General features: G+C 44.1%; 1 protein-coding gene across 2 annotated transcripts in view; it reads left to right on the top strand.

The window, feature by feature from the left end:
- The first annotated feature begins 4,479 nt into the window (after positions 1-4,479).
- The window catches only part of EXO5 (exonuclease 5), a 45,939-nt gene continuing 28,513 nt past the window's right edge, over positions 4,480-21,905 (top strand). Inside the window, exons 1-2 of one of the 2 annotated variants that reach the window (XM_069227005.1) lie at positions 4,480-4,746; positions 17,182-17,236. In XM_069227005.1, coding sequence (XP_069083106.1) covers positions 4,623-4,746; positions 17,182-17,236 — 179 coding nt within the window. In that variant the 5' untranslated portion in view covers positions 4,480-4,622. Of the gene's footprint in view, positions 4,747-4,836; positions 4,901-17,181; positions 17,237-21,905 lie in introns of those variants that run through there. The other variant, XM_069227006.1, reaches the window with a different exon arrangement.

The raw sequence follows: 21,905 nt of genomic DNA on the forward strand, positions 1-21,905 counted from the left end.
GAAGGGAACAAGGGGAGAAGAAAGGGGGAGTCGATTGCCAATTCTAAGAGAGGGGGGAACCAAATTTGCGATTGCCAGAAGGGGACCATCAGCACAGTTGTTGCCTTCTGGCGCCTGATCTGGGCCAAGACCCTGGTGATCATTATGAAAGGAGGAAATGCATAGTTGATCGTTTTGAACCAGTCCTGAAGAAAAGCGTTCAAGGCCAATGCGGATGGGTCTGGACGCAAACTGAAAAAGAGGGGTAACTGAGAATTGAGGCGGGAAGCGAAAAAAAAGGTCTATAACAAAAGGACCCCATTTGTGAAGAATAGAATGGAAAACTGAGGGATGAAGCTTCCAATCGCTGTAGTCTTTGAGGAAGCACGAGTGCCAGTCCGCCGTTTGGTTGAGGGACCCTGGAAGATATTCTGCTGAAAGGGATATCTCGTTGAGAAGGCAAAATTCCCATAGGCTTTTTGCCAGGTCTGCTAATGGTTTCGATCTGGTTCCTCCAAGATGGTTTATGTAACGGACCGCCGAAACATTGTCCATGCGGAGAAGGATGGTACACTGCACTCTGTCCTTTGCCAGACTTTTGACTGCAAAGGACCCCGCAAGCATCTCTAAATAACTGATGTGCAATTTGGACTCCTCAAGTGACCATGTACCTCCAGTTGAGATTGTACAACAGCGGGCGCCCCAACCCATCAGGCTTGCATCGGACTCTAACACAAGATCGGGGGCTGATGGAAAAATAGCCCTGCCGTTCCAGGCGTCTAAATGGTCTATCCACCATTGGAGTTCAAGACGAGATTCGTGATCGAGAGCAACCATTTCCGAATAGGAAAGTCCTCTTCTGAGATGACGGATTTTTAGCCGCTGAAAAGCTCGGTAATGCAGCGGGCCAGGAAATATGGCCAGGATCGAAGCAGACAGAAGACCCACAACCCGGGCCAGAGCTCTGAGAGAAACCTGAGATCTGCTGAGAGTTTTTTGAATTTCTGTCTTTATGGTATGTACTTTTTGTTGAGGGAGATGGAGAGTAGAGGAAGAGGAATCTATCTCGAACCCTAAGAAGTCTATCCTTTGAGATGGGAGAGAATTTGACTTTGCCTCGTTGAGAAGAAAACCGAGTTGGGAAAGAAGGGAACAAATTATTTGTAACTGCGATAGAAGAGTGGAACGATCTTGATGTAATATGAGAATGTCGTCCAGATAAATTAACAGTCTGATGCCCAAAGATCTGAGATGAGCCGTGACCGGTTTCATTAACTTGGTGAAACACCAAGGTGCTGAGGACAGGCCGAATGGAAGGGAAGAGAACTGATACGTCTGACCTAGCCATTGGAACTGAGGATACTTTCTGTGATTTGGATGAATGGGGACTGAAAGATAAGCATCTTGAAAGTCAAGACGAACCATGAAATCGAAGGGAAGAAGAATGTCCCTGAGATGTATAATGGTCTCCATTTTGAAATGTCGGTAAACGACAAACTGGTTGAATTCTCTGAGATTAATAACGGGTCTGAACTTTTTGTTTTTCTTCTGAACCAGAAAGAGAGAACTGAGAAAACCGGAGGGATCTAGGGGAGATTTTTGAATGGCTCGTTTTGCAAGAAGAGATGCTACTTCTTCTGAAATGAGAGTAGACATCTCCGTGGAGAAACGTGGAGGAGGGGGAAGTTAACTTTGGTAAGGATTTGAATAGAATTCTATTTGATAACCGAAAATTGTGGCGAGAACCCAAGGATCTGAAGTTAGGGTGCAGCACTTTTGGGTGAAATAACGAAGTCGACCCCCGATTGGAGGAAGGCCAGAAACAGGGCTTACCTTGGTTGTTGTTGGACCGGAATCCACGTTGACCACGACCCCTTTAGCCTCTGCCTCGTTGGGGATAGAATTGGGGTTTGTAGGATTGAGATCCATAGGTGGAGTGTGAGGAATAAGAGGAGCCCCTGTTTCCCTGGAAGGACCGGCCGGTAGAGCGGCTCCTGCCTGTACCGGCCCTGGCAAAAACACGCTGGTTGAAGACCTTTTTAATGTTCTGTTGCGCCTTGTCAATAGAGGCAAATGTGAAACAAATTTTCCTAGGTCCTTAATGAAAGAATTGCCGAAGAGGCGACCATCGGCCTTGATACCGGGGTCCATGGTTGTCAGATTTGACAATTTGGGGTCTAGCTTTAGGAGCAATCCTTTTCTCCTTTCATGAATGATGGAGGCATTCGCATTGCCTAGAAGACAAAAGGCTCTCTGAGTCCATAAAGAAAGTTCTGCAGGATCAATTTCTGCCTCGTCCATTTTCGCAGATTCTGCCAGGTCTAAAATACGGGCCAAGGGCCCCACCAAATCCAGGAGTTTATCCTGGCAATTTGACCAGGCCTTGTCTACCCCCTTACGAGGGTCTTTACCAAATTTGGAGAAAAAAGTCATAAGTGATTCATCAATGGATGGAGTCGCTGTGATATGAGAAAAAAGGGACGGTCTGGGACACTCCGACCTCAATTTGGCTCTCGTCTGTTTATCCAGAGGAACCCTCAATCTGGAAGCAATGTATTTGCCAACGTGGGATGATGGGGACCACTCTGTGGAATTAGGGCGGTGAAGGAGTGAAGGATCAAACATGGGGTTACCATCCGCATCGAGAACAGTTTTGGCAAAAAACGGGTCTGAAACGTCCAGTTTAGGCTTTTTTGTAGGGGAAGCCTGAGATTGGGAACCCCATATATCCGAGACGTCATCCACCTCATCCGCATCAACAATATCATCATCAGTATCTGATATGTGAGAAATCACAATCTGTTTTGGCGCCGAGACAGAATGTTTAGTCTTGGATTTACATTTACCAGAAAAAACTTTAGAATTCCCCTCCTGAGAAGGAGGCCTGGGAGGAAACTCGTCCTCAGCCATGGGTGAAGAAGCTTCACCAGTCAGAAAAGCTCCATCGGATGGTTTTTGTATGTACAAATCCTTTAATTTTCTTTTTCTGCTATCCCCCGCAGAATGGGCCAGGAAGGATTTGTAGACCATGTTCTGGACAGTGGTCTCAAAATTCTTTGACATCTTAGTCATAGAGGCTGAAACAGCCTTGGCCACAGCCTCATTAATGAAGGCTCCAAATTTGTTGGCGTCAGGTAAAGAAGAATCCTGACGATCCATTATTCGGAACAGAACAGGCAAAATGAAGTAAAAACAGTGTAAAAACTGTGACCGTTAAATCCCCTCACTGAAGGGGTTAACAAAACCAGGAAATGCTGTGGGGAATTTGAAGTACACACCCCCAAGGCGTGTCTGGCCGAGGAAAATAATTTTTGGAAGCAGATGAGCGAGGCAGAGAAGCGGCACGGCTTAGAACAAATAGCCGAGGCCGCCTGAGTATTGGAAACGCGCGAGCCAAAGAAATAGAGACCAACGGTAGGAAGCGCTGCCGTTAGAATGTTGGGGAAGGAGGCAGAAGTTGCCTCAGGCGGCGCGCGAGCAAGCGGGGTTTCCGAACCCCGAGGGGTGAAAGCAACGCAACGGAGCGTTCACGAAAGAAACAACACTATTAACAACATAAGGAAAGAGAACACTAAATAAGCGGTATCGTTAGTGCATAGCAATCACCCAAAACATTATGTAAATATTTCGCAAAACATAAGAGAAGTAAATAACGCCACTTATCTTGACTGTGAGCAGCAAGAAAGAGGGCTGGTCGCAGTAAAGCTTAGTGGTCACGTATGCCCTGACATTGTGATTGGCGCATTAGTTTTACTTGTTGACCTCCCATTGGCTTTCCTGTTTTCCAAGCCCCATGGGAGTTGTAGTTTCTTGACTGCTGCTGTTAAAAATAAAGCAAGATAGATAAGCATAATAGGAGCCTCGTTCTTGACATAAAATGTGAAACGCACTTATCTTATGCTGGAGCAGCAAAGAAAGAGGACTTCAGGATGCCGTTCGGGGCTCTAATAGGGCCCGGAGAGACATGATTGGTGGTGACATTGAGATGTGCAAGATGGGAAATGTAGTTTATAATTTTCTGAAAGAGAAGCATAATCTGAGCCTCCGGTCCGGAATAGAATTTAACAGGCCATGCCCAAAACGGGGAACATTAGAAATGCGAGCCCCAGAATGCAGTTTGCTGTTGGTTTAAAAACCGATGAGTGAACCTGTCACACCTGAAATGGGCCAACTAGTGTCTTAAATTATGTAATAAAAATTAATTGCGCCCAGCGTCCAAGCTTTTTATACAATGAAAACATTTAAAACCTCTATGACTAACAATGTCGGTATAAAGATAATAAAGCGCTTTTACAAGATGGCAAAGCACGGAGCTTAAGAAACGATCTGTTCTATCCTAGGGAATCAATAAAATAAAATGACAATAATGCCCCTTTTCTCCCAACAACATGTAGCTCTTCGCACACAATTCAAACATGGGTCAGCGCTCTAGTTGTTCACTGGAAGCTTAGCCTTGCCTGGCACTTGCCGAGGGAGTATTGTAAGTTTTGCTATGGGGGTGTGGCTTACGGGGCTGCTAGAGCCAAAGACCAGGATACGGAACAGAGAGCTCCCGTATTCTGGGCACTTAAGACTCTTTCCAGTGCCCGGGAGGTGCCGCCATGGGCACAGCTGAGCCCCGTGCATGACGGACGGCTCGTGCAATGGCGGACCCGGAGAAGTTGGCCGAGACTGAGGACAGCGAAGGAGGCTTCTCCGACTTCAGCGACTCGGAGCTACTGCTCGCGGACCTGCCGGACACGGAGCCCGCACCACCAGCGGCTGCAGGTAAGCTCGAGATGCAGCCTGGGGGCGGTGAAGGGGCGTGCCGAGCATGAACGCGCCGCGCTTGCGTGGGAATGTGGTTACCTACCGCGCCAGCAGCATTGTGGGACGGCCTGGCAACATGGTTACATGCATGGCAACATTTTAGAAGAGGAAAGTAGGTGATTAAAAAAAATAAAAAAATCTGGAGACTGTATTTCTTCCTTAGGGTAACATTGAAGCAGAGGCAATTTTAGGCGAGACAGACAAAATAAAGATGTTTTTGGCTTTACAAATCGGGAGTCTCCCGTCTGAATTGGGACTATTGGCATGCATGATCCCCCTTTCCTACTATTCTAACGCCCCTTTAGGGTTTGCAACAGTTTGAGGCGAGCACTATTGTGCTTTTCACCTGGCCCAGGCTAGTAATATAGGGTTTTTTTGAGGAACGAACATGACTAGCCACCAAAGCAGTACTCGCGCTGCTGGGTAGGCAGTGGCACACCACAACATTTTCAACAGGTGCAGCACAGCTACTCAATGCCTTTTCAAAGACGTTGTCACTTTTCTACCCATTTAGAGCATAGTTACGCTGTGGCGTGCTTGCTCCTAATAACAATACCCTGTTAGATTTTTCTTTCTTAATACATGGAACTGGCCAAATAGCAGGACATCAGCAGACAGCAGCAGGACTTTAAGGCTGCTGACTTGAAATACCACCTAAGCAAGAATGTTGCTAAAACACAAATTCAAAAATTGTCCCACCTATACATTCAACTGAGTGATTTAAGCGCCCACATCAGAGATCTGTCTGTAACCAGGCCTCGAGAAATCTACTTTCCCACTTGCTATGGCGAGTCAGATTTTATCATGTCGAGCTAAATTTAAAACCAACTTCACCCGTTCTGGCGAGTTGACAAAGATCAGGTGTTCTGTCCACTCAGTTAATGAAGGAGCAATAAAGATACCTTTAAATCTTGTTTTTATCTTGTCCCATTTGCTCTTTGTTCAGAGAAAAGGGTCAGAAATCAGGCTACGGCTAACTGCAGAGTTCCAGGATTTCGTAAGGTGACCTGTCTTACCTGCTGTACAAATAGTGTGAAATGAAAAGCTGAAGGCTGTCAGATTTTTCCTAACACACGGAAATTAAATAGCTAATAAGTTACCTGTGCAAACATTTCAAAATGTATTTCAAAAGTTGTGAAAGCCTATTTTTTCTACTTCTGTGAGATGAAAAATATATTTTTATAGGATGAAAGCAAATCAGAAAACTTTAATTGGTGTTGTGCAAATGATAAATATGTTTTTTGAAACCCGATCTTCACAGATTATTGTTAATACACTATATAGTTTTATCAGTAAAGCTGCAAGTTAGTGGGAACTTTTTTTTCTCATTTCAATGGGAAATTTACTGAAAGTAAATGACAGTGCACTACCCCATCATGCTTTAGAAATATATTTATTAAAAGTGAGCGTTTAAACATGAGCCAAGAAACTCTCCTGTCCTGATGGCAATGCTATTAGTAAAATTAAGAGGCAAGTCAAGTATCATGTACCGTAGATGTGGGCTATTGGTGGCCAATTCAGTGTTGTCTTGTGATTCAGAATGGCGTGTGCTGATGCAAACCTAGCTGTGTCTGTCCTTTGAAGTTTGGAAGCTTCCACTGTTACTGACCACGGTTTTAGTGTACCTGTTCTATGAAGAGGGGAGTTTCCAATGCTGCCGCCCCATCTTATAAAAATGCAAAAGGTACTTTGAATGTACATTCCCAGGCCAGTCAGAAGCTTTTTTTGAACTCATAGCACAAAGTAATTGCAGGGCCCTGACCAAGAGGTCCTGGTTTGAGTCACAGTTTCCCAGCTTGACCAAACTGTGTGACCCTGGATAATTACTTTTCTTCCCTCTGTCTCCTTTTATAAGATCATAACATTTAGAGCATACAAAATAATTCAGTTCAGTTTGTGCACTATACATAAACCTTTCTCTTACACGATTTAATAAATCTTAATATTGCTTCATCTATAACAGCAATAAAGTCCTTTTACAGGTGGCACCAGACAACTGACTTGCCTACTAGTTCACTGATAGAATTGCCATCAAGGCAGAAGGGGGAGAGATAATGATACCTCTCCAGAATCAGAATTGCACAATGTCTAATCATGAAACCCTGTTCCAATCCTAGCTTACAAACGTGGCCAAACATGATAACTCTGGGTGATTATTTTTCTTCCCTATGCCTCCTTTTCCATGATCATCACGTCTGAGGGCACCTTCAAATAATTCTGTTTAAGATGCACACTGTACATTCATCTTGCTTGTGTGTGCTTTAATGGTCCACAGTGCTGTCCCATCTATAACAAATAAAGGCTTGTATAGGAGAAACAAGACAACTGAAATGACTCAAATCATTAGTAAACTCACAGCAGAGAGGCTGTGGTTCACTAATTCTAATAAAGACCACTCAATGCAGTGTGTAATCTAAGATGCTAAAGTGAAACAATCAAAAATACACTTTTTATGTGTAAGTTTGTACCTCAGCTGTACATAAAGTTACAGACTGCAACCCTTTCAGCAGGACATGAGGTTCAGAGTGAGCTAAGAGCTATTCTCCTGCGCTTCCACAGCTCTGCTTTTCCAGACGGGATGCAACATAGATGAGTATGAAGACAATTATGGGACCTGGCCATCACTGCCATACTACCACTGCCCTATTGGTGCTGGTAGCGAAGCAGGAGATGCTTTGGTGTTGGGTGCATGGTTCGCAGCCTGAAGGCCAGTGCACTCTTGTTTCTCAAACTCAGTCATCCGCAACTGTGGTTTGGCACGTGAGCTTGGCCTGTTTAGTAGCACGGGTTACAGTGACCTTTAGACATGAGAAATATACTGCACATACAGACATCCTTGGCAATAACATGTGCAAGGCCTCCTCAAGGAGTGGGACCTGAGGAAATTTGCCCCATCATCCCACCTCCCATTTGAGGCTGCTGAACAAGCAGTAGGAAGCAGGGACTGTTTCACAATATTTGATGTGAAAGACCTATATTCTTAGGGAAGATATCTGACCCTAAGGGGAAATATTCAAGCATTGAAACATACTAATTGAAAAGAGAAGAAGGGTCCAGTGCTCAGCCCTCCTTTTTGATTCTTGTGGTAGGGAGACACCAGTAAACAACATTTTTAGCTCACCCACGTACAGTTTTAATATAGGTCTCACAAAAGGAGAACATAAATGTTGACATAAGTGACATAGCTGCACCAAAACTAGGAAACCCATAGCAAGGAGACCCTACAACCAGTGAACAAAACTACTCTTGAGTGCTTCCCAGTGAAAGATATGGAGCCCATTGATGAAGTTTACCACACCACAAGTACACCACCAGTGACGTTTCACCTCCAAGGCAGAACTGGCCAATGGGCAAGTATATGTGCCAACTCTGAGGCCCACCTGTGAGCTGTGTGCTGTTTCTGTATACAAAACGTAACCAGGCAGGTAGGCACAATACATTTCACACATGCATAGAATTAACATTGTTTGATGGGTGCTACAGTTTTGAAAAGGATTGACTCCATTAGAGCCAAGATATTTTCTGTCAGGTGGGTAAATAGAAGTAAAAAGCAGGTGGTACTTGCCAGATGCGGGTGAATGAACGGGTACGCAATCAGGAGTGCTGCAACGCAGGCCTCACCCACTCTCAGCTAGGCACATTAACAGAGCTGGCATTCAAAGTATCCTCATGAATTTTTTCAAGAACCGTAAAAAGCCTGTATGGAAAGGTTGGGTTGTAATGATGAGGATGACTTGGAATACAAGTAATGAAGATTACCATTAAGTAATCAGGCCTTTACTTCTACATACCTCATTCTTGTCCCAACAATTACTTGTAAACTGTACCAAAATGTAAATGGATTAGACACGTAATCCTTATAACAAAAATCAGAACCAGCTTCATAGAAAACATGACATTGTTAATGCATTATGGTGATATCAAATTTACAAGATCATGCTTATGCCATTTTTTAGCTTATCAACCAAGCAAACCACTCTATCTTTTTTCAATTAACAACTCTTGAACAGTAATTTTACTGTATTCAAACTCCACTTTAGACGATAATGTTTCACAGACCTATGTTCTGAGGTCCATGTCCCTGGTCTACATATCTCCTGAAATGATACCTCATGAAACTGAACCCCAGAGGCAGAAACTCCTCTTGTAGAGCCCTCTTGAATGTTTCTCAGAACAGCAAGCTCTTGTGCAGTATAACCTAAAGGAATGATCGCTTTAGTCCATCTACCAGTTGTCTTCTTGAATGCCTTTTTACCTCTAACTAATATATTGAAGGTTATAAATAATTTGTTTTCCTGAATGTACTGATCTGTTGAGATAAATTGACAATACTCTTTTGATATCACTGCAGTGCAACAGACATTCTTTCTCAGAAATAGAAGGAAAGAAGGTTGGCAAGATGCTCTCTTGAGATGAGTGAAAAAAATTAACTTTTGGCATACAGGGAAGGATCAGAAGAAAAACGTGATGAATTTACTGTTCTAGCTTAATTCATGGTGCTTTTGAGAAGAGACAGATTTTAAGGGTCTGTTTAAACCAGGCAAGATTTTGCTCCTTCTAGATGTGCTAGTTTATTGCAGTGCCGAGCTGTGGCAATTTGGAGGTGTCACTAGACGTTAAAAGACAAGGAGACTGATCGAAGGCAAAACGAATGTCCAAGAAAGCTCTCATTGAAGCATAGACAGCTTTGTGCTCTAGACAAAATGATTCAGAAATTGCATGTTCCTTCACAAGAAACCAGTGAATGGAGAGCAGCGCAAGAGAAATATTGTCCAAGGCTTTAAGCAGCATAATCTGAACCATTCAAAGTTTGTAGATCAGCTATAGAGGGAGATCTTTGCTCACCTCTTTACAGTAGAATAACCACAAAGAAATAAATTTGCTCAGAATCACCACTTTGAGGGAGAAAGAATAAAGACCAGGGATCCTTTTCAGTGTTCTGATTTTAAGGAACATGACCATCATCCCCTGTTCCATCATAGACAGGGTGGAGACAATTTTTACTCCTAAAATGTTTACAATGGGAACTGGAATGAGCTTTGGTCCTAACTGAGATCACCAGTAAGGAAGGTACCAAAATGGTGAAGGTTGGAAAGGTAGTTTACTTTAAGGTAATTATTTGGTCATTCATTGTTGAACCTGGAGCAGGCAAGAATGGAATTGGGCAGATACTTCCTCAGGAATGCTGGTGATCTTTAAGATGATATGAGTGATGACCTACATGTACGTGACTGGGTCAGCTGGGTTAGGGAGGGTAATTATAGGTTGAAGAGCAGAGCAGACAAAATTGACCTCTGTGTGACCCTTCAAAATAGTAACCAGACTTTGGAGTGATAAGCTCCAGTGCTGGTTTGAAATGTGCTGTTTGATGAAAAACTGAAATGAGGAACAGTCCTTGTCATTGATACCTATGTCTCCTAAACGGAGAAGTAACATCTGATAACTAATGGTATCAAATACTGCTGAGAGGACTAATAAAATCAGCATAACAGTAAGGTTGGCATCTGGATGGTGTTGCAGATCACCTAATGCTAGTGTCAACACTGCCTCTGCCCCCCTAACCCACACCGACTTACCTCTCCAGACGAAAACCAACATGGAGAGAATGCAGCAAGTTGTTACACTCAATAGAAACATATGTCTGCTGAAAAACAGGTAAGGTAGCTGGGATATAGGGCTGTAATTAGACAGAACCTCCAGACCGAGGGAGGTTTTCTTCAACAGTTTGGAGATGGCTGCAAGTTTAAACTCGGAAGGGACCTCACCTGTTCAGAGAGACGCATTAAAGATGGCTCGAGATACATTTTGCAGAGTTATTTTAGAAATCTTGCAGGGAACAGGTTTTTGGTAGAACCAGTTGGGTTATTTCCCCTCAATTATTGAAGGAGGGTCTCATTGTGCAAGAATGAAAATTGTGTTAAGTGGTAATTCATATCCCTGGATTTGAACATTTGAGGTAGCCTGAAGAATGGCTATATGATGGCATGTCATGCGTGGTAGTTGTATTTTTCTATTTAAAATAATCTGTCATCGAAGTAAACTTATCAATGGATTCGCAGTTCTTGGTAGTACTGATTGTGGATGTTGAAGCTCTTAAATGGTGAAAAAAATGCCAGCTGGCACTTTGAGCTGAGTAATTTGTGTAGTAAACAAATATCTTTCAGTCTTATGAGTAGGGCATTTTTAGATATAGTTTAGATGCTTCCATAATTTACAGCAGGATAACAGTTCCATCACTAGCTGTATTCTGTTGCCTGCAGATCTCTGTGTCACCGGCTAACTCTTTGCTATACTGCTTCCAAGATTTATGTAGGGTATTGGTCCTCTTGCTGATATCAGAGCCACCTAATTGTAAACATTGATCAAATGGTTATAATCAGACTTCACCCCTGGCTAGAGATCATTGACAGTCTTAAAAAAAAAACAATGGGGTAAGTGGTAAGCTAGATTATCAGCAGCAACAGGTTTCCAGTCCCTCACACTGGAAACCTAGACATTAAAAGGCATGTCAAGCATACATCTCCTTGCTGCCCTTTTTGAGATGAAAAACCAAAAGGTAGGAGGAAATGGTCTGGCAGGGGGGAGAGAATGTCCCAAAAGAAGACAGAACGTGGGGAAAGTTGGAGCACAATGTGTCCAGTGCATGTCCCTTAATATTAGAAGGGTATGGAATGCTCATGGCAAGGTAAAAAGTGTTTTTAAGCTCAATAAAAGAGTTGGGTTTTCAAAGTACAAATTGAAATCTCCTAAGGCAATTACTTGGGATATATATCAAAATTGGACTCCAACATGGCTGAAGTCACTACCATAAGTTCTAGAACAAGGTAGCAGAAGCTAAACAACTTAAAGCATTGTTACAAAGAAAAGCTAAACCACCACCTTGCTTCTCTTGGTTGTGGCAGATAACATGGGTAGCCCAGAAGAATTATCTTGTTGAAAATGGCTCTTTCTACAGGGTCACTCACAAACATTTAGCCTTTTACTCCACTTCCCCCATACTTTTAGCTGAATTTGTTTTTGTTGGATTTAGGGCTCAGAGCACTTTATAGCTGCTGACCAGTGCTAAAGTGCATGTGATTCTCCCTTAAACATGATAATATTGGTGTATAGACAAATTGCAGTGCTTAATTTATAAATAAAAACGCGCTGGTGCCCAAAGCTCTCCTCTGAAACACACGGCTGTTGCAGTTAAATGCGCAAGCAAAGAATACTGAGGCAGTATAATCCTAAAGCCATCTCCGGCTTCTTTAATACATTTACAGCCACTCCCTGTCCCTTTAGCTCACTCTGGCAGCTTTCTGCTTTCTCCCTTTGTGACGCTTTTTTGTCTTTCTCTTATTTCGTCTTTCCCATGTGTCTTTTGCTCGCAGTAAATGCCTAATGCCAAAAAATAAGTCCGGCTCTCAAAAATAATGCTGGTGCCCCCCCACTGGAAACCACTGGCTCAAATTAAGCACTGCACAGTTGGCATATTTAATTTACTTATAAGTCCCTTGTAAAGTGGTATACCATATACCAGGACCTGTAAATTAAATGCTACCAGTGGGCCAGTAGCCCTTAAACATTTCTTAGCCCTGTCATTATAGAACCTGTGTGCGCAATTTCATTGCCACTTCAACTTGGCATTTAAAATTCCTTCACAAGCCTTAAACTCCCCTTTTATTACATATGTCATCCCTAAGGTAGGCCATAAATGGCACACAAGGCAGGGTGCTTTGTAAGTAAAAGATAGGAAAGGTACTTTTAAGTTGTGCATCTCCTGGCAGTGAAAAACTCCCATCGTCGTTTTTCTCTACTGTGAGGTCTACTCTGCCCATAGACCAGCATTGGGAATTCTTTGAAACACTTCTTAATCTGTAATTTCTGATCAGAAAGGAGTATCTACAACATGTTTCATATCTTTGGAATGGTAATGATAAGTCCTCTTTACTGGTAAAGTTGGATTTGACATTACTATTTCAGAAATGCCACTTTTACAAAGTGGGCATTTCTCTGCTCCTACTGCTCTGGGTGCATTGCAGCCTTTCTCCAATATACGTCTGGGGTAAGTGACAGCTACACTTTGTGCATTCCCTCTAGATCACCGGTCTCCAACCTTTTCTGCATTGAGAGCTACTTTTGCTCAATGAAAATCCTGCAGAGCTACTAGCATATTTTGTCACTGTAAAATAGTGACAACACATGTTAACATTACACTATGACCACTCTAAGCAGGATTATAAGTGGTAACCACCCAAGCATTCCAGACAAAGCACAACGTGGCCTCAACATCCACAGGGGACAAACCAAGATTCTGAATCCTAACAGAGTCAGCACAACTGCAGTCATCCTGGCAGGTAATGCATTGGAAGAGGTTAAGGCCTCACCTACCTGATCAGTGAAATAGACAAGCAGAGCAGCACAGACACCAATGCCATGGCAAGATTCGGCACAGCAAGGGCTGCCTTCCTTGACCTAAAGAAGCTCTGGAGCTCCAAGGACCCAACGTTGCAAACCAAGATCAGGTTTTTTAGCACCAACTTAAAATGAGTTCTTCTGTATGAAGCAGAAACCTGGAGGACAACAGTGACTGCCATCAACAAGATCCAGACCGTCATCAACACCTACCTATGGCAGCACACGATTCAACTCACTGCTCATGAACAAATCCTGAAAAGATGCTGGGGCAGCATAGGTCACACCCTCTGCCAGCCCTCATCAGACACCACCAGGCAACCCCTCACCTGGAACCCTCAAGGGAAAAGGAAAGGAGGAAGGCCAAGGCCTTGAAGCTGACTGCAAGGAGATAGGTTACACCCCGAGTCCGATTGAAAGAAAAGCCCAGGACGGCGATGGCTGGAGAGTACTGGTTGATGACGTATACCATAGGAGGGCTAGCAGGCATAGGTAGATAGTAAGTAAGCATTCCAGACAAGGTATGGTAGGAAAACCCCTTTTTCAAAGTTAAATGCCCCCAACTCCCTACTGAAGTGATTTTTAAATCACCACATGCTCGGTGGTGCAAAGGATGTAACCAGACCAGTAAGTTCCTGAATTGTTACTTGGCTATCAACTTTAAATGTGTTTTAGCACTGCCTTCATCAGTATATATATATATATATATATATATATATATATATAGGTTTTTAAAAATACACATTTTTTTCTATAAAATACTACTTTCCATTTTGGTCAAACAAACTCAATTTTCCAGGAGAAAAACCTACTTTTGCCTTTTAAAATATCAGTTTTCATTTTTAGAAAACACAGAATCTCTAAACATCAGCATTGTCATGTATGAATGCCTCACATCGACACATTCTGCTTAAAGTGCCCAGGTATTACAATCATAGGTCATGGATGTTCACCGTAACACCAAGGATGCCTATGTTTATGCCAATAATGCACACCATTATACCAGGGCCACCAATGTGACAAGGCTGAAAAACATCATACCCAGTTTGCCCTCTGTATCTGTCATGGCCATTATTACAGGAGGATCAGTCACTGTTCTGTCATGGATGGCTAAATGTAGGCCAGTCATGCTCTTAATGTCAAAGATGGCAGCCTGAATGCCACAACTAGACAAAAAATGCCCATAATGGTCAAGGATGACTATTATTACGCCATGCAAAAACAACAGATGATGGACGGAATGCAAAACAAATCAAACATTCACCCCAGTCACAGATCTGGGTTTAATCCATCAGTTTGTTTGCTTGCCATGCCATTCCAGTTCGGACCCAGCCATATGCAAATCAGCCTTGACCCTGTTCCCCATGGGAACAGTCCAGCCCGAACTGCCAGGCCAGGTCTTTCCTGGACCAGAAACCAGCATCATGGGACCGGTTTCAGGGTATCACCCTTCATCAGCCAGGCTAGCTTGAATCTGGTGGCATAGCAAGCACGGAAACCAAGTCTGGGCATACCCTTCCCACTTGGGGTGACAAATGCAAAAAATGCAGAACAAATCAAGCATTCACCCCCAGTCACAGATCGGGATTTAATCCATCAGTTTTTTTGCTTGCCATGCCATTCCAGTTGAGACCCAGCCATATGCAAATCAGTCTTGACCCTGTTCCCCATAGGAACAGTCCAGCCCGAACCGCCAGGCCAGGTCTTCCCTGGACCAGAAACAAGCATCCTGGGACCGGTTTCAGGGTATCACCCTCCATCATTTGTGTTTTGCTTTATTATTACGCCATGGGCACTATTTTGTCATGAACAGACATAATTGCGCCAGAGATAAACCCCTTATGATGTGGTCTAGCATACACATTTGACAGCACTTGACACTAGGCATAGCTCCCAAGAAACAAACCTGTTTATTAGGGAGGAAGATAATGTGAGACAGACACACACATAAATGAATGCAGATGAGGCTATTGTTTTTTCTTTGCTCTGGGTCCATACCCTGCTTCTCTCAGCTCTTGGGCTGATCTTGCCCTCAGCTAAACAAATTTTCACTATGGCTCCTGCAGTCCCACACTTTGGTGGGTTAGCAGTGATTACTACTGTCACTCTTCTTTGAAAACGCATTGTTCACACATGTGCTGTGACTGACAGACCGGGGCTTACAACATGGCCAGTCCCTGTGTGACTTAGATTTAGAGTGGATACAGATGGTCATGTGGCAGACCCCAAAACCCAACACAGTTTGTGTTTGAGTGTTACTAAAAGGCTCTGCTATTGGTTTGGCTTACTTCCACTCTAAGGGTTTTGAGATGAACAGGACTGCCTTGTTTAATATGCATAGACTCAACTGAGATAGACTTGGGTTGTCTTCACCTCTTAGAGTTACTTTCAGTGTGCTGGCCAGCTGCCAGTAGCTCCTGAGCTACTTGTCTTAAGACCCCTGCTCTACGCATCAGCAAACACAGGAAGGTTTGGTGTACCTGAGCCCTCATCTGCATTCATCTGCACTCTGATGGGCCTTCCTGGGTAGGAAGGATGGAGGGGAGCTGAGACTAACACATGAATAGGAACGTGCCTGTCCCCACACAAAGGGCTGATTACCCCTTACTGACAGTCTAGAGCTAGGGTTGGAATGAAAGGGGACCCGTGCGCTTCAAGGAACTGCTTTGGAGTGACTCCCACTTCAAAGGCACATTTGGGTATAAGTACTGGAGCTCTGACCCTTCCAAATCAGTACACCTCTGGACGTGGGAAGAACTTTGCTGGAATAAAGCATGCTGTGCTAAAGGATTGCCACTCTGCTCGACTGGCTGTTCTGAGGATCTGCTTCACTGCTTTGCCTTGCTGAGCTGTCCCTGCTGAGGACAAGGACTAGACCCATCTCTCTTGAACCCAGAGTGTCTCTGAAGGGCTTGCTGACTTGCCTCCTGTTTTCTGAAGTCTCAGGGACACAAAAGACTTCTTCAAACTCACCTGCTACAGCTTTAGGATCCGTTGAAATTGCTGATAATGAATGTATGAGTTTTCTAATTGTGAATATTGTGTTTATATGCTTATGAGGGTATGAATTGGGTAGGTCGTGTTAAGGGTAAGGCACGCAATTTTGTTTACCTGCTGTGCGAAATGCAGAATATAAGGCATTAGGTGCCACAGGCGAATTTGTAGTTCAGTTACCAAGCATGCATTATGTGTGAAATATATATTTTTTGTCATTGGCATAACCTGTTCGAAGTAAGTGCTGTCTTAACTCCTAACATTATTTTTTGGGGGATAGTGATCACCGCAAGCGCACTGTTGGGCTCATGTCCAAAAACCTAGGTCACAAATAGCACAGGCAAATTGAGCACCAAGGGCTTCCTTTACAAGGTCCTTGCGCCTCTGCAGCTTCATTTTTTTTGATGCTGCAGCAAAATGCCACACAGAACTGATGCAGTGAAATTTACAGCATATCACTCTGCGCCTTCACTGCATCAGAATTTAACTGCTTGCTCATAGGAGGCGGTATAAGTGATGCAGGGCTTTTGTCTATGGGGCCTCCTCGCATTGCTGGAGTAGCGTCTTTTAAAAAAAGATTTTAGTCCAGCGCCACAGTTGCGTCCGAATTTCTGACGCATCGGTGAAAACCTGCGCCATGGAGCTCTGCGTTGTTAATACAGCGCATTCATGGAGTTTTTAGGGGGTCCCACAGTTGCATTTGCAAAGCATTGGTATATTTCATTGCGTATCACAGAAAGGAGGGGATGGTCCTTTCATGCTCCCTCGTAACTGCATTTGGAATCAGTAGCAAAATCCCTTTTGGTGTTTAGGAAAGGCTTTTCCAAGTTGTACAATGGAATTAGTACATTTTTATAAGATATTGCACTCACAAATCCTGTGATTTTGTGAATTGCAGGGTTTGTCACTGCAAATGGTTTACGCTTACTTCCTGTAAACATTTCAACCAAGTACACCCTGATGTGTTAGTAATGTTTTTTTCCCACTGTCTTAATCTTTCCAAAGCTGCACCTGCATCTAGCCTTCAGAGACAAAGAAGACTAAAGGGCATTATTGAAAGGTATGTATGCCTAACTGGCAAGTACCTCACTTTGCAATTAATTGACTTCTTTGTATCCATCCAGTGCATTGTTCAAATCGCTTTCACGTGTTCTACAGTTAGCATTTGCTTTTACCAAAGCTCACTTTGAATTTTATACCAGTTATATCAGTCTTCAATTTTCCTTTCCCCAGAGCCCTGTTTTTTGGAAGACCATGGCCCAGACAGGGGCTACTAAATAACAGCTGTTGGGGCTTGGCTTGTTTTCCTCTAATCTCCTGGGGCCATTGTTCAGTGGCTCTGTGCACTGGGTCAAGTACAACCCTTTCAGAACATGACTTTTAGTAGGAGTCATGAAGAGCAATCACAGGCTTCTCTGGAAGGCTCATGTGGGTTTACTAGTGCTCAGCAATCAACAACACCTCAAGCAGTGCAGCAAGAAAATTGTAGAGCAAAGTGCTTTTCTTTATGAAGGCAAGCGCTATGTTACATAAAAAGAAAAGAAATTCACACTATACTAATGCTAGAATATCTGACTTGCGGTGTAACTCTTTTATGGTTCAAAGTAAAACTCCACAGATGCTACCCACCAAGTCCTCCTTTTGTCTCAGACTCATTCTCTCTTGTATGGATTCAGCACCTCCTTCCCCACTTCTCTCGGCATAGAGTCTCCTGGGCTGTAGGACAGTTTCAGTCTCTCACCCATCCATAGTGGTGTATTTGGGGGGCTAGGGGGGTGTTGCGGTAGTGGATTCACCGACGGTGGTGAAGGCCTTCACGTACAGCATGTGGCAATCCCACTGGAAGCGAGCAGCTGCCGACTGTAGGGTGAGCCTCTGATCGCCAGCGAGAGGAGCAGATGCTTATTGTGGAGGCCCTCTTAAGGGCTCCAGTGATTGCTCCGAGCTGGAAGGACTTGAGGATTTGGCAGGCCCAGTCCCGTCACTTTGGTGAGTCATTCGTCACTGGGACCTTCCTGGTTGGAGGAGGGCAATGACAAAGTGAAAGTACCCAGATTAGAGGGGCGCCTCAAATCTTAAGGGTAGAGCTTGCTACCAGGCACATCTCGGGCAGTTACGGGTTCTCTACTCACATAGGGGTACTTTGGACAAGCATCTGTGAATTGCAGTCTTTATTTTCTTGGGGTGGTCAAGAGCACACACTACCAGTGTTTTGATCACACCATCCATGCTCAGAGGCACCCAGCAGGTGCCATAGACAAATACCTAATCCAGTTTCAATTGGGCACCCAAACTCCATTACCAAGGTTAGTATGCTTCAGTAGTGCTGCTGCTCCTCTGATGAACCTGCTCCAAACAAGCACGACTCTTGGCTGCATTGACTGCTTAGATAGAGAGTCTCTGTTGGTAAGGACCCTTGCTCTTGGGCGAACTGCTACAGCCACTTCCAACAGTCTGCTCCTCCGGCAGGGTTGGTGAGTTCTTCCCTCTTGCTTAGGCATGGCATCTTGGGTGCGAGAACAAGTGAGCTTTTCTTCCTTCACATTGGACTTCAGGTGATGATCTCTAACCTCAGCGTAATGAGCTTGGTTTCACAGTGGTCCTGTGAGTACTCAGCGGGGTACCTCTTCCTCCGTGAAGAGAACTTGGCACTGGAACAACGAATGGGTCAGCTGATGCTGCTTTTAGACAGAGTTTTCAGACAGGGTATTTTGAGTTGCAGTATGCCTTTTCAGAACTAGTTTAGGTTGGTTCTCTTTTTATCTGTCCTTATCAGGCTGTCTTCCTTTGTTGTGGCCGATCCTCCTCGCAGAGGTGTTGTCTCCAGGCTGGACCAACCATGACTGAGGCATAAAGAGTAGTGAGCACTCTGTACCTTGACTATCAATATACACAACTGGTAGTGATCAGGAAGAGAGACAAAGGGCTGCTTACAATACAATACACTTGCACTGTTTGGGAAAGCAAACTCATCTCCATTTTGTGCACATGAACAGGCCAAAGTCTTCGAGATGGAACCCACAGGCCTCTGTCACTCTGGCTCTATCATACACCCACGTACTGCACACCACTCCACATATGTTTCAGTACACAAAATCTTGGACCTAGGGCTTCCGGGTTCACGATGAGCTGTGTAACTTTTGAGTGAGTTGCTCAGTAGGTCTAGTCCGATAGAAATTGCTATAAAACATGGTATGGTGCCAACACTGAGCTACATTGGATGGTGCCAACACTGAGCTACATGTGTGAAACCCATGAATAAGGACAGTAACATTAGTATAGCTGTCACTTTAAGGGGTTGGATTGGTGCTGCCTTCCAGGACAAGTACAGAACCTCTTGTAAGTCAAGGGCAGGCCTAGGCCTCCATGCACACACTGGATTAATGCACAGATGGAGGCAAAAAACAGGAAAACAGATACTTGTAATTCGGGCATGGAGGGTAGGGGTCATGACTGCTCACCACACAGTGGATGTTTCTATCCCAACATTTTCCAATGACTCTCCCATTTGAATTGAGGAGACCCTTGGCAGTCTGAATGATTAAGTACTTCTTAGTCTGGGTTTGGGAAACGTTTGGAGGCCCCAAGTGTTTGTCAGCTACAATGGAAATGTTCCAAAAATACAAATTAGCAGACCATGTATTACTTGTTAAATCAGTGACAGGCTTCCAACAAGAGTTGGTTGTTAATCTAAGACCAAAAAATGTGTCTCCTACTAAAACATTTGTTTTGACAATATGTCTTGGTTTCTTACCTTGTAGACAGTTTTTCCGAAATGGCTCTTGAGTAATCTTCCTACTTTTGCTCACTGTCCTTTTTCTTCATTCATACTTCATAACTTATTTGAAACTCAGATTTGTCCAGCTACAAATTCTTTGTGGCATCCCACAAAGGCTTTAGTATTTTAGTATTCCTTTTTTGTGTTTTATTTTTCTTCAGGGAAAAATCTTGCTTGGGATAAACAAGGAAATCTTACCTTCTGAGGTCCCACCTCCCTTTGATGGCCTTGGGATGTAGTTCCAGCCATTTAAAGGTCAAACAATCTTCCCAGGATGCTGGATATCTTCCTTATGGCCACTCATTAATCTACCAAACGGCTGAGGGCAGTGTCTGTTACACAAGGACATAGGTAGCAGTGAGGGACAGGTTAAACCACCCACTCAAGTCAAATTCCAGCCAAATTAAAGTCCTAACTTATGTTGTAGCTTTTCCACAAAAATGCCTTTCTTTGTCTTTTATCTCCTGGTAATACAAGAGTCTAGCTGTGCTGACTCTTGAAAACACCTTTCAGTACACTGGAAAGCAGGACCATCCTCAGTCCTTTCCTTGTAGGTAGCATCCGGTACCTACTCCTGCTTGTCTTCTTCCAGGGATAGTTATGTTCTGAAGGTTATAGTGTGGGAGCTATTCTTATAATCATCAATATCTAGTGATTGGTAATAGGGCATAAGCCTGTTCTAAGGATGTTCCTACACTTCATTCAACCCTTCGTTTCAGCAGTTCCTGACACCTTACTGCACAACAATCTCAGAAAACATTATCCTAGGGTCTTCCAAAATTAGAGCACTCTAGGGTCAACTTTTTTTAGCTGTCACAAGGGCAGGCTTATTGAACTGAGACCTTCCCCACCAGCAAGAAACCTACCACTCAGAACTATCATCTGTCCTGGGGTGGCGCTAGCTGTAGGAAAGTACCCTCTTTTTGGCATAGATACACCCACATTTTGCCAGCTGTCAGTGTGTTTTTACTTTGTTCACTGGGATCCTGCTAACCAGGACCCCAGTGACTGTGCTCTCTCCCACTAAATTTGGTTGCTTATGACTTAATACTCCCCACAATTGGCATACTAGCGCCCCTATGTAAGTTCCTAGTATATGGTACTTGAGTACACAGGGCATTGGGGCACCAGGAGTTCCCCATGGGCTGCAGCACCTATTGTGCCACCCATGGGAGCCCATGCAAAATGTGTCTGCAGGCCTGCCATTGCAGACTGCATGAAAAGTTGCATGCACCCTTTTACTACAGGTCACTGAACCAGGTCACTGTAAGTCACCCCACGGCACTCCCTCCTAGCCCAGAGGGCAGGGTGCAAGTACCTATGTGTGAGGCACCCCTGCATGAGCAAAGGTGCTTCTACGAACTCCAGCTCCATTTTCCTTGCGGGGAAGCCATTTTACCCATGTACTGGACACAGGTGTGTATAGCTACATAATGGTAACTCCGAACTTGGTCATGTTTGGTATCAAACATGTCAGAATCAAATACCAATAATGGCAAGACCCTCTCCCTTTGGAAGTAGGTGTTACATGGCTTGGGAGAGGTAGCCTTCCCAAGCCACTGGTATGCTTTAAAGGGCACATTAAGTGCCCTTGCATAAACCGGTTTGCACCAGTCCAGGGACACCCGGTCCCTGCTCTGACACGAAACTGGACAAATGGAAAGAGGGGTAACCACTCCCCTGCCCATCACCACCCCAGGAGTGGTGCCAGAGCTCATCCAGGTGGCCACTTGATTCTGCCATCTTGAATCCAAGGTGGGCAGAAGCTCCTGGGAGTATCTGAGTGGCTAGGACCGTCCGGTGATGTCACAGCTCCCTCCTGATAGGTGGTCACCCTGCTAGGTGACCAATCCCACTTCCTGGGCTATTTAAGATCTCCCTCCAGCGTGGGTCTTCAGATTCGACGTGCAAGATTCCAGCAGGAGTCTTCTGCATCATTTACTTCATCTTC

This window comes from Pleurodeles waltl, chromosome 3_2, assembly GCF_031143425.1.
Source record: "Pleurodeles waltl isolate 20211129_DDA chromosome 3_2, aPleWal1.hap1.20221129, whole genome shotgun sequence".
Lineage (NCBI taxonomy): Eukaryota > Metazoa > Chordata > Amphibia > Caudata > Salamandridae > Pleurodeles > Pleurodeles waltl.